A 13,745-nucleotide genomic window follows, 5' to 3' on the forward strand; every position below is an offset into this window, starting at 1 on the left:
AGCTTGTAGAAAGCTAATCAGTGAACAGCTTAGCTCCCGCTAACATCTAGGACGTTTCCTGCTTCCTGGGAGAGAGGCATTAGCTGTCTGAGAGCCAGAGAGAAGGAGGAAGCATGGTCCCCAGCGTGGTCTCCACAGCAACTGTCTTGACCCTTGTCCTTGTGACTTTTATTTACCTTTTGTTCCAGGTCGGTGGTTTTGTAACCCTCCTCACTTTCTTGTTGGGAGAAGGAATAAAAGGGGGACAGGACATGGGAGAGATGGTCAGACAGGGACGTGATGTCAGGGAACCACTCGTGTGAACCCAGGGGACCAGGGCAGAGAAGGGATGGTGTCCACCGTGCCTTCACCCACATCCTCTCCCCCATGGCAGTCTGCTCTGTCTCAGTGGCTCTCCGCCCAGGCGGCCTAAACATGGCTAAAAGCAACGTCCAACAACGATCAAGTCTTCCACGCCTCTGCCCTCCTGTATTTATGTGAGCCGTTTCATCTCCTCCATAAAAAGGGCAGGTGGGATGGGAGCTGTAGGGAGAACACAGGAGACACCGAGAGTCACCCAGAATGTCATCCATCCGCCTGGTTGCCTGTGGGGATATGCGTTGCTAACTATCCAAATTATGCTCAAGTATTTCATCCCCTACTTGATCAAGCTGCGAAATAAGGCATGTAGACCACTTCAGCAACAGCGATTTGATTGTGAGGTACGAAGACTGGTGCATAAACATTAATCCTGGGAAATCAATTCAGGAGAAGTAGCTGCAGATAGCCCTAGAGGCCTGTTTGGTATCTATTTTCACATAAATGTTGACCTACCCACTTCCCGAAGGTGTCCTGGGGAACTGGAATGACTGTGCATGATTCCGCAGTTATCCAGAGAAAGCCACACAGAGGCTGCAAGGTGGCCTGGACGTGCATGCTGATGGCAGCCAGGTCTTGCACAGGAAAATGACATTGAAATGATTCAAGTCAAAATTGTCTAGGGCAAGGAAATACTTGTCCTAGAATGAGGCCTTTAAAAGAGTCTCATTTTGAATCTGTCATAAAGCATATGGTTTTCCATGCAAAATATCGAATCGCATCATCTTATCACATCTCAACTTTGCAGTTTAGTGGAGGGCAAGGAGGAGTAGGAGAATGTTCCAGATAAAAGACTGGCAGGGGATGTCACAGGAGAAAGCTGTTTCCAGAGCCTGTTGCAGCCAGCTTAGATGCATCTGCTCCGGGGCGCCTTCCCAAGGCTTAGTCACGCAGCTAGTCTCCTGGGGTGCTTGGCAGCTCCCTGTGTCTAGCAAGTCCGGTTGTATTTAGACATTTTCTCTAAACCCTGTCTTTCCCACCAGATCGCAGAGTCGCAGAGGATGTGTGTTGTCTTCAGGGTGTGCATCTGTTTCTAGCGTAGCGGGCTGCCTGTCCCACCGAGGGCTAGGCCCACAACTGATGACATTGTCCTTCGGTGAATATTCACCCTTGCAGATATTTGAAGAGATTAATACCGTGTCTGGAACTTTGGAGGGCAGGTGCGCTTCAGAACGCGGACTGTTTGACTATTGGAAAGGTGAGCTCAGTGAGTAGGCACAGCACCTGCAAACAGTGGCTGTGCCATATGGAACATCTCACTCCCTGCAGAGCCCGGGGCATCTTCTCTAATGAAGCACGTTAGAATTCCCACAGCAAAAATTATGACTGGGCGCAGGGCGTGGGATAAGGAATGACTGTAATTTCTTAACAGCTTAGGTCAGGTCAGGATTTGCTACCAGAGTGTTACAAACACCTTGACTCGTTTTGGAGCTCTCTGGATTGTGCAGTTGCCGGCGAGGTTCTGGGGGCCTGTATTACACCTGCAGGCAGGAGGCGGGCTCACCTAAGGGCCCATTCACAGGTGCAGGACCTTTCCTCTTGTCGGTTCAGCGAGGAGGGAGCACACGATGCTGGGTGTTTGTGGAGGGGGGCGTGCTTCATAACGGACACAGTTAGCGTGGGCCCTGCAGGAGGGTAAGGCCTACTTCCTTCCCCACCAAAACGTCTTTCCCAGGGGCCACCACTGCCCCGGGGGCTTTGACCTTATCTGCTGCTCCCCCTCCTTTCTAACCAGCTTCTACATGTTTCTAGAGCCTCCCTTCTCCATATGTATTGCTTATAGCTCAGCTCTTAGGAGTTTCCATACTGCCCTTCTGTGCCTTCTGCACAGGTCTTTGGCACATGACCCTTAGGCCTCTCGTTCAACAAAAGCTCGGCTCTTACTAGTTTGTCTTCACGCAGACTCCAGACGGCACTTGCTCCGAAGGGAAGCGGCCTCCCCAGGTTTTTGTTCAGAGACTTGTGTCTCTGTGGATGAGCGTCTGGGAGCGTGTGCAGGTGATCCGCAGGCCCCTCCTGTCTCCTTTGTCACCTTTGTCTGCAGAATCAAAGCGTGAGGATGGCGGATTCAGATCTGTGGGTGTTAGTCTGTGCTTTTAAGTCAGCAACATCGTTTCCATTCTTCTGTCTTTTTAAAAACCTGTGTTTTATGTCTTTAAACAGTGCCCTTGCTTGTTTTCCCATATATTTGTTCTTGCCTGCCTTTATTTCTAGTCTTGTTTGATTAACTAAGACCACACATCTCTTTCAGCGACTGTTTACAGAGGTGCGCGCTTTTATGCCATTTGTGAAAAGAATTATTTTGCTCTCTCCTCTCTCTCTGTCTCTCTGTCTCTCTCTCTGTCTCTCTGTCTTTTAGGTTGTTTTTGAAGGTGTGTCTTTGGAAGTTTTGTTACTGCTGACCTTAGAGAGGCCAGTGACCGCAGAGTTGGGGGCAGGAAGGTGGGGCTTCCCTCTCGGGAGCCCAGTGCCAGCGATACACCACACCAGTTGAAGCCAGCCTGTCTCTGTCTCTCTTCGAGGAAAGCTTGCCCCTCCCCATGCCAACTGTGCTGTTTTTCTTGGTGATGCCGATACGGTTCCTGGTGGCCGGCACTGTGGTGCTCTTTGCTGCCCTTCTCTAGCTGGAGCCCCATCTGGCCCCCTGACTGGGGTTGGTAACCAGCGCACAGGCTGGCAGCCCCGATTCCACTGCTGCCACCGCCGCCACCTCCGCGTGGCACAGGCTGGCCCAGAGCACCAGCCCAGAGTCGAGTCTGGGGCAGGGCCTGTCTCCCTGCACCACGCCCATCCCTACTCCACTGGGGCTACTGACACGTGCCCCTTGTGTCCCCCAGTCCAGAGAGTGCCAGAGCGCTTTGTCAGAGAAGTGCTGAGAAGTGTCCCCTGGCTAATCTGTGAGCAGATCAACGTTGTATTCTGGGAAATTTTAGTGCGGGAAGAGGACACAACCAGAATAACGATCAGCTACCCAAGTAAACACTGGGACGCGTCCCAGGAGGCCGGGGATCTGCTTAGTAGGGTTCTCTCCTCCTTACTACTGTTCGTTTGTGCTGGAGGTAAACCATAGCCACCACAATTCACTTTGCATGTGTAATATATTTTTAAATTTTGTAAGATACAGGAAACATAAAAATTTTCAATCTGTGCATTTCATGTGTGTGCTTTAAATTCTATACGATACCTTTCGTAAGCTCCTTTGTGACTGTATCAAAGACCCGCATCAGCTCCTTGGCAGCACCAGTTCACTGTCATGTCCCTGTGGCTCATCACCCAAGGTTATGGCAGGTCTCACCGGTCACCTCGTACTGTTTTCTGCGGAGCACCCCAGGGGCACAAGGAGGCGCATCACAATGCAGGAGGGCAGCTTGGATGGGAAGCCGGGAAGTGGGTGTGGTGTGTGCGGGTGGGCATCCCTGCCGGCCCTTCTGGGAGACCACTGGTGCTGAGAAATCTCCAGGATGAGTTTGGGAAGACAGGACTGTGAAGGGCCTCGGACCTCATTGGGAGGCTGACTGACTTTAAGCTTTGGGAAGCCGGTGCTTCTTATAAAAGTGTTCTTCAAGGTTTGAGTATTGTTTCCCTTTGAGCTGACTTTCAAAGATAAGTGTAGATACTTTAATATATGGTAGAATAAATATCATCTGACCGCTGCTCTGTTTAGGTGGAAACCTCCGTCTTCTTAGGCTGCTAAGTAAATTCATCAAAGATTTTATTTGCTAATAGCGTATATAAAATGTGTGTGCATTTCCTGTTTAGGAAACAGTTTAATCAAATGAACCTGCAAGTTCTGTGCTTCACCTCATCTCCCATACTGGTCCTCTCCTGACCCTGGCTCTAGTTCTGAATGTTTTAGTAAATAAGTTTGCTCCCAGTAACATTTTCTTCCTTCCTTCACTCCTCTCCTGCGTTGGCCCCTCTATCCTGCCTCTGGGCTCTTGTGCTACCGCTCGTCCTTATCTTGTCTTTTCAAGGAGGGTTCCCTGAACCAAGAACAGGAACAGTGTTCTGTAGACAGGAGGTCTATGGAAGGTGGGGGGGAGCAGAGTTGCCCGCACCTGCGTCTCTGGCACCTGGGGGGAGAGCGAGGCTCAGGAGGGCTGTGTACCAGAGGCCAAAGCAAGTTCATGGCGCCAGTTCAGTTGGAGACAGGCGTGTGGCTCCTTGGCGGAGTGTGCACGGACAGCTGACGAGTCACACTGGCTGCTTGCCAGCCAGTAACGATGGCACCTCCCAGAGCAGGGACGTCTGACGAGGGGGCAGGAATATGCCGGGGTGTGTGTGTGTACAAGGATCCTCTGGTGCAACAAATAAATAAATAGAACTTTGGGTCCAAAAAGTAAGAATTTGAGCTTTACTAACATTTGGTTTGGAAGAGTTTTACTACTGTGTGTGTATAAAGTTCTTAAATGTATAAATATGGAGGTAAATTCTCAAATCTTGTTGTGATGGGGTGCACAATCAAAATCCTTTGGTGACTATTGATCTAGATGATTGATCCCCAACCTGTGGGTGAGTGAGTTCTTGGCTGAGGCCCATTCATACATGTGGAAGGATCTGCTTTCTTAGAGTAGATACTAAAAATACAAAATCTGCTAAGAGTTCATAATGCTTATGCAATGCTTTGGTTGAGGTGTTTTAACACCCACTGTACAAGTGGGTTCCTTATGCTTGAAAATACCCCGCGACCTCTGAAGGAGACCCGGTCGTGTGCGGGACACGAAAGAGCAAAGGGAGGAGAGTAGGATCCCAATGAAATATTAGGCTGGCTGGTCAGAGTCTTTAACCTATTGGAAAAACTATCGATGCCGAAAATATCTCTCTACCTCTCTCCTTAATAACAGAAATGCTTTCCCCTCAACATGTTCCTTTGCTCCCCAATTCTGAGTGAGTATTGGGACATCTCACGGCACCAGCTTCGAGCGCAGCGTCCTCTGCTTTCCCATCCACTCTAGTTTGCTGCGATGGCCACAGGACACCCCACATTTTCTCACAGTCCTGGAGTCTAGAAGTCCAATGTCAAAGGGTCAGCAAAGGCGTTCTCTCCCCACCCGGAGGCCTCTCTCAGTGTCTTGCAGGGGGCCCCTTTCACTGTGTCCCCCCAACATTGCTCCTCCAGGCGCACGCGCCTGTGTTGTCTCTTTCTGTGTCTCAACCCTCTCTTCTCACAGACACCAGTCTGGGCCAGGGCCCCCCCAGCGGCCGGCCCTCCCCTAGATGTGTCTCTGTGGTGTGTGGATTATGCTGCACGAAGGGCAACTTGAGCTGCAGCTCAGGAGAAACTCCTGCCCACCCTTGGCCACTGGAAGAACTAGAATTAGAGGCCTTGCTCATGTGGGAGATTAACATAACTTTCTGACCTGTCTGCAGGGCAAGCAAACTCCTGTTTACTAAACATTTGCTCTTCTTAAGATCCAGCAGTGACCCTTCAGACGCCCAAGGCACCTTCCCTCCTCCCATCTATATGCCTGCCTTCCCTTCTGTTGCTGAACCTGCCATGCACGTGGCCTCTCCCCTCCCTCACGTGTGTGGGTCCCCGTACATGTGTAGACTTTGGATTTGGTTATGACCCTTGCGTGTCATGTCTGTCTGAGTATTAGACCAGCCAGAAGAATCTCGGGGGCAGAAGGAGGGTTCTTCCTGCCCTCCCTTCTCCGGTGGTGCTGTGAGCAGGACAGTTGACTGGTCCTAATTCATCCGATTCAGGAGCCAAAGAGGCCATGTGACCAGGACATCAGGATAGCCCAAGTCCGGCAAGGGGAGGTCGTTTTGGCAAAAAACAGAGTGGACTTTATTCACATGTGCCACATCTGATAGAGTCGGTCTTCTGGGGGTGTGCCTCAGTTTCGCTGACAGACATCTTGTCCCAGATTCCCAGGAATGTCACAGTTTCTGGGACACTTGTAACGTAGACAAACACAGCATAAAGAAGGCTCAATGTTATTTCTTATTGGACAGTGCTTTCCGTGTCATTTCAACACCCCCAAATCAGCCTAATTAGCGTGACATTTCTCTTTTACAACGAGAGAAAGCAAATCTTTGGAGGTGTTCCCGGGGCCCTTGTGGTATACCTCAAAGTTATTCCCAGGTCAAGACTCCATAATTTAAATTTTGGGAAGTTTGTCAAAATGTATCCAAAGTTTTGGACATTTGACTAAATAGGATCATAAATAATTATGAAGTAATACATAATTAGCAAAACTTAGTTCTTCCTATTGAGATTTAGTTTGCATAAGTAATCAAGGCATTTAAGACAATATAAAACAGAAAATTATTTTGATGAAACACAGAATCTTTACTTTCTAGGCAGAAATCTGCCTTACATTATCAGTAATAGACCAATAGTTCTTTTTAGTAGGAGAAAACCAAACTAATTCTGCCTCAGCTTACTATTTAAATTCACTTGCTTGTTAAATTAATTTAAGTCTTATTCAGCTTGACCACACATTAAATTTCCTTTCTCAAGATTCCTTTTTCACAAACCTTCTACAAATTTCCTTTTTACATTCACTTTTTTTCCTTTCCCATTTTGAAACAACCAGCCTCACTCCTAGTACAAAATTAATTTCCTTTCCCTCAAAAATACATCTCCATATCTCATACCTTTTAATTTGGGGCCAAAACATATTCCTTTTTTTTTTGTATTTTTCATTACATAGGTTAGAATTATTAACCTTAAAAAAACTTAATTTCTAGTGAAAACTAATAAATAAGCAATTTGAACTGTCTGCCAAACCACAGACCTCCTCAACCAGGTCTCTGAACACACTGCATACTTTTTAGAGTTTTCTTTTTTTTAACGTGGCACATGGCATGCTTACTGATATCTGTAATTTCTCTATGATAAACCTATGTTAGTAGTTAATGTTTCATTATTTTATATTTGGTCATTGCATAGTTTATTCGAGGGATTCTTTGAAATCAGTGAGGCTGCCCTCCGCCGGGTGCGGGGCCAAGTGGACAGTCCAGACTAGATTCCCAGTGGAGCTAATCAGAATCACTCAGGGCGGAGGGAAGGCTGTAAAAACCGCTGGCTCCATTTCTAGGAAGTGGTTTCAGGATATGCTGCTGAAAATAAAAGCAAGACGCAGAGGGAATATATAGTAAACTACCTTCGGTAGGAGAAGGGAAAGGAAAAGAAGAATGTATGTGTGTGGTTTTTGGTTTTATTCTTCCAAAAGGAAACAAGTATAAACACAAATAGAAACAAATGAATATAGCTCTCTACCAGATACCTACAATGGGGAGGAAAAGAAGAAGGAATTCAAGTACCTTTTGAACAAGGGACTCTGCCAATACATTTTAAATGAGATCTATTTTAAGGACCAAAATAATTGCAAAGAAATCTTGACTTTTTTACTCATTAAGTTTGCTGTTGGTAATATATGGACCCTAAAACTATTTTGTGCGTATCTTAGGTCCGGGCGAATGTGTTGTTATTGTGGGGATCCAGGATGCTTGTTCTGGAAGAAGAAAGATAGAGATATGTAACGGAGAAAGGTGATAAGCATGTGGTTCTGGATTTTCTAGGTTATGCCTTGAAATGGCATAGAAAATTACCACCACCAGGAATAACAATCATATCTAGTACCTTGGTTCTTACCTAGCATTCCTTGGTGAAGGAGACCAAGGCTCCTTAGAGAGATGTGTGATTTCAGGTAGAGTCGGTTAGAACATGAGGTAAGCCTACAACATCTACTGGCAGCAAAAAGTAAAGACATGCTCACAGGCTGTTGGAGATATGTCCCCTGTAAACAGACAGCTCCCACTGCCCCACTTAGGACATGTGTGCGTCAACCGACCCGAAAACAGTAACAGATTTTGAATTAGCAAAGAATCTTTGGTACTAAAATCAAGAATTTTGGGTTGAGAGGGAAAGTACTTCTTTAGAGAAGAATGGAAGATGACTATGAAAGAATGAATTTGGAACATCACTATTTTGTAATCGTTGATGTAATAATGGGGTAAGGCAGGGTCACGAATGCCTGTTAAAACTATTAGGTGGTTTCGAGGACAGCCTCCTTCACAGAGCAGTGAGATGATTAGAGGAAATGTTGTTGACATACAAAGTATTTACAGATTCCAAAGTATTATCCCACAGATTTATTCCTGGGATGCGAGTTTGGCTCAATATGCATAACTCAGTTAATATGATACACCGCATCAACACAATGAAGGATTAAAAATCATGTGATCATATATTGATACAGAAAAAATCATTTGACAATATCTAACATCCATTTATGATACAAATTTTCAGCAAAGTGTGGATAGAATATACCTCAGTGTAATAAAGCCATGTATGACAGACCCACATCTAACATCATACTCAATTGTGCAAACCTGGAAACTTTTTCTCTAACATGAGGAATAGGACGAGGTTGGCCACTTTTACATAACATAGTCCTGGAGTCCTAGCCAGAGCAGTCAGACAAGGAAAACAAATAGAAGGCATCCAGATTGGAAAAGAAGAAATAAAACTCTCAATATTTGCAGAGGGCATGATACTGTATAGAGATAACCGTTAAGAAGCCACCAAAACATTGTTTGAACTTATCAATAAATTCAGTAAGATCATATAATACAACATTAATATTCAGAAATAAGTTGCATTTTTATATGCCAATAACAGACTATCAGAAAGAGAAAAATTTTTAAAATCCCACTTATAATTGCATCAGAAAGAATAAAATACCTAGGAATAAATTTAACCCGATTTAAAACTGTACTCAGAAAACTATAAAATATTGCAAAAAATACAAATAAATGGAAGGCTGTACTGTGCTCATGGATAGGAAGAGTTAACATTGTTAAAGCATCCATTCTCCCTAAAGCAATTTGCAAATTCTATGCAAACCCTATCAAAATACCAAATGGCATTTTTCAGAGAACTAGAACAATAATCCCCAAATTTATGTGGAACACAAAAGACCCTGAATAACCAAAGCAACACTGAGAAAGAAAAAGTTGGAGTTATCATGATGTCAAACTACACTACAAAGCAATACTAATCAAAACAGCATGGTACTGGCATAAAAACAGATAACTTAATGGAACAGAATAGAGAAGCCATATATAAACCCACACCTGTGTGGTCAGTTAATCTGTGACAAAGGAGGCAAGAATATACAATGGGGTAAGATGGTCTCTAAATAAATAGTATTGGAGAAACTGGACAGATATATGTAAAAATATGAAACTAGACACTTTCTTATACCATATACAAAAATAAGCTCAAAATGGATTGAAGACTAAATGTGAGACCAGAAACCATAAAACTCCTAGGAAAAAAATGGGCAGTAAACTCTTTGGGTTTGCTCTTAGCGATATGTTTCTGCATGTCTCCTCAGGCAATGGAAATACATGAAAAAATAAGTGAGACCACATAAAACTAAAAAGGTTTTGCACAGCAAAGGAACTATCAACAAAATGAAAAGACCACCTACTGAGTGGGAGAACATATTCACCAATAATACATCCAATACAGGGTTATATCCAAAATATATGATGAACTCATACATCTTAACACCAAAAGAGAACAATCCAATTAAAAACTGAGCAGAGGACCTGAATAGACACTGTTCCAAGGAGGACACACAGACGGCCAATAGGCATATGAAAAGATGCTCAACATCACTCACCATCAGGGAGCTGCAGATTAAAACTGTAATGAGATGTCACCTCACACCTGTTAGAACGGCTGTCCTCTATAAATCAACAACCAACAAGTGCTGGCGAGGACGTGGAGAAAAGGGGAACCCCTGTCACTGTTGGGGGCTTTGCAAATTGTTGCAGCCACTGTGGAAAGCATGTAGTTACATCAAAAAAATTAAATGCACCCCTATGTTCATTGCAGCATTATTTACCATAGCCAAGATAGGGAAGCAACATAGGTGCCCACTGACAGATGAATGGATGGATAAGGAAGTGGTACATATACACACTGGAATATTATTCAGCCATAGGAAAGAATGAAACCTGGCCATTTGCAACAACGCGGATGGACCTAGAAGCTATGATGCTGAGTGAAATAAGTCAGACAGAGAAAGACAAATGCCAGATGATTTCACTTATATGTGGAAACTTAAAAAAAAAACAACAAAAAAACAACACACAGTCTCATAGATACCGAGAACAAACTGGTGGTCACCAGGTGGGAGGGAGGTTTGGGGGGTGGGGGGGAAAGGTGAGGGGGATTAAGAACTACAAATTGCCAATTATAAGAACAGTGATGGGAATGTGAAGGGCAGCATAGAGAATGTCAGTCAATAATATTGTAATAACTATTTACTAGACTTACCAGGGTGATCTCTTTGCAAGTTATATAAGTACGGAATCACAGTATTATACACCTGAAACTAAGATAACATTGCATGTCAGCTGTAATTGAAAAAAGTGTCCCACAGAGTAATTACTAATTACCAAAGCAAAATGATTAGTTTACAATGGAGAAATGCGGCCAACATCACTTTAGTGGAGCGATTACACTGTATATCGCAACGATGGGATGAACTGGTACTTTGTGCCTCCTCCTGTGCCAGAAGGGGAGGGCACAGTACCGAGCGAATGTGTTCGAGGGGAAATCTGCAGTTACAGATGCAGACACTGGACGAGGACGCCGGCCTGGACTCCACATTAAAATGAACTAAATGGAAACTAAACTGAAGCAAAACAATGACAGTGATGATACAGTTTGTGATCCATGATTAAGAACTTATAAAATAGCTGTAAAAGGCTTTGGGACAATAGGAAAAAATTAAAGAGGGGCTTATATTAAGAATATCATATCAATATGAACTATATTGCATATAATACGTTGTATTCATGTAGGAAAAGTCTCAGGAGATACCCATAGAATGATTTCTTTAGGGGTAAGTTCAGTGTGTTGTCAGCAGCGCTCAGTCGGTCCAGAAAAAGTGTGTGTGTACAAGTAACAATCACACACATGGGAAGAGGGATGAATGCAGCAAAATGTAACCAACTGGTGAATTTCAGGGAGTAGAGCTTTTCTGTGCCCCGTTGTCTAGTTTTCTATAGGTTTGATTTTCAAAGTAACAAGTTGCAGAAAAATTTCTTTATTGGGCCCATGAGCTTCTTGGTACCCTTTGAGTTTAGTTTGTTTGTATATCAAGTTGTTGTGAAGGTTTTCTTTTTTTCTTTAAAAAATGTGTTTTGGGTTATCTTGTTGGAGCCTCTCCTTTGACACTTAGTTCTTTCCTTTGAGTTTCTGGGCAATGTGATCTTCCAAATGCAATGCTGGTAAATAGGATAACTTCAGTAACAGAAGTATTGTTTGTTAACCTCCAAGGAGCTCCACTCTATAGGGAAAACATTGAAAATAAAATGGACATATCATATCTCCTTTATAGCTGCCACTCAATAAATATGTGCTTAAACAGGGGTGTTTTGTAAGCCTCTGAATATCATTAGCACATCTGATATCAACAACAATAGCGAAGACGCAGATTCAGGCCCTGCGGCAGACCTGCTGAAGGGTCACGTCCCAGGGGAGGGCTGTGATCTGCATTTCAATCAGGTTTGCCTCACTCTTCTGTAGCTACAGGCCACGCCCCTAGCCAGCCCTGGAAGACATCCGGAAGGGTTCCTCCCTTTCCCTTCGGGTGCATCTCTTCGGGTAGGGCTTCTTTTCGGTGATCTTTGTACCAGAGTCCTTGCGGGAGCTCCCCATCCCGGGGGCTTTCCCTCTCAGTCCACCTTTCTCCCACGAGCACTGCTGCCAGGTTGCTCCCTGTGCTTGCATGGAGGTCCCCACCCGTTTTCACATAGAATTCTTGCTGCTCACCCAGTAGGTGGGACAATGTTCTTTGCAAACAAACCTCTCTGAGTTATAGTAGAAAATTCTGAGAATGAAAACCAGGTATAGGGGTCCATGCCAGCAGACTATTGAGGGTGGCGTGAAGGCTGCAGACCCTGGAGCTCAGCTGCTGGCCCTTCATGGAAGCCAGCTCCACTGCTAGGTTGCTGCGGGCTGGTGAGAAGCTCTTGACCCTCCCTGACCTTAGGGTTCTAGTGCGCAAAGTGTAGGGCAGATCAGTCCCTGCTTCCGGTGGCTGGGAGGGTTAAAGGGGCTTGCCTATAGAAAGCCCCCTGAAAGACGCCCTGTGTTTTCTGTTTAATCTCAAGCAGCATCTTTCCAGGGCACCGCAGACCTGGATCAAGTTCTATTTTCAAGATACGAACTGTGACCCTTACACCGCTGATTATTTTGGCCTCCTGGGCAATCATGTCCATTTGTAAGATCATCCATCTATTAATATTTTTACCAAAAAGAGATCTGTATTATTAATTTTGAATTTCCTTTAGTTTTGAGGTCCTCTAGCACACAGTACTTTTTTACTTTGTTTTATTAGTTCAATATTATATTTTACCTAATAAGCATCAACAAAATGGTACAAAAAAAAACAAAAACAAAGATAGTAACGCTGGCCCTTACAAAATAATTTCCTCTTGGCTTTCTCTGTCTCCCATGCATTCAGGTTTCCCTGGGACTTCTGCATGCCCACGCCACACACATCCTGTGGCCCCCTGAGCGCTGGCAGAAGTTGGAGTCCCTGCTTCCTCCCGAGCGCCTGCCGGTTCATAGTGCGGATGAATGAGCGCGCCCGGCTACCCGGCAGGACAGAGAATGCGCACCGCGAGGATGCCGCGCAGGAAACACGGCTGTCACATTAAAATGATTAGAGAGAGTTCAAAAATATTAAGCAGTATTAAATGGCACCTGATTTTGTGGTTGACTGTAATACCCTGTTGTTTAATGCCAAAAAAAAAAAAATGCTGACCTTTAGGAATACGAACATTTTATTCTTCTATAGGGGGTAAATTTGAGATTTTGCTGTGCGTGCTTATTCTATTGATGAGTTTTGATTCTGGTGCTTGCTGCTGAAAGAATAGGAAAATGAATAATTGATGAAAGTTATTGCTTGAGTCATGTCATTTACTCTTAAGATGGAGCACAAAGGAGTGTATTATGCACAGACTGATAGAAATTACACTGTAAGAGACAGCATGCAAAGGCAGCGACTGCCCACTGGGATGAACAGGAAACTGATGTAAAATAAACGCTGATTTGCTCAGGTGCTATTGAGGGTGTTTGTCATTGAACCTGTATATCCATTAATGAGGAATCGCTTATCTCTTTGAGGGACCAATTCTATCAATATTTGCAAACAATCAAGCCTTTCTTATTGGCCCTTTTTAATTAAAAAACCTTCTGAGTGATCTTATGACTGTTCACATTGATGAGTAAACCCATTTATCAATATTTGGTCACTCTTTGGTAAAATGTCCTACGTGCAATGTGGAAAAAAAAATCACTTCAGCTCAATCAAATCTGATTTCTCCCCCAATGATTTCTCAGTGTTCCCGAC

General features: G+C 44.4%; 1 protein-coding gene across 5 annotated transcripts in view; it reads left to right on the forward strand.

The window, feature by feature from the left end:
• IMMP2L (inner mitochondrial membrane peptidase subunit 2) overlaps window positions 1-13,456 on the forward strand; it is a 614,910-nt gene extending 601,454 nt beyond the window's left edge. For all 5 annotated transcript variants that reach the window (XM_053926192.1, XM_045197291.2, XM_053926193.2 and 2 more), the window contains one exon: window positions 12,855-13,456. In XM_053926192.1, coding sequence (XP_053782167.1) covers window positions 12,855-12,974 — 120 coding nt within the window. In that variant the 3' untranslated portion in view covers window positions 12,975-13,456. The remainder of the gene's footprint in view (window positions 1-12,854) is intronic.
• The last annotated feature ends 289 nt before the right edge of the window (window positions 13,457-13,745 follow it).

This window comes from Desmodus rotundus, chromosome 6, assembly GCF_022682495.2.
Source record: "Desmodus rotundus isolate HL8 chromosome 6, HLdesRot8A.1, whole genome shotgun sequence".
Lineage (NCBI taxonomy): Eukaryota > Metazoa > Chordata > Mammalia > Chiroptera > Phyllostomidae > Desmodus > Desmodus rotundus.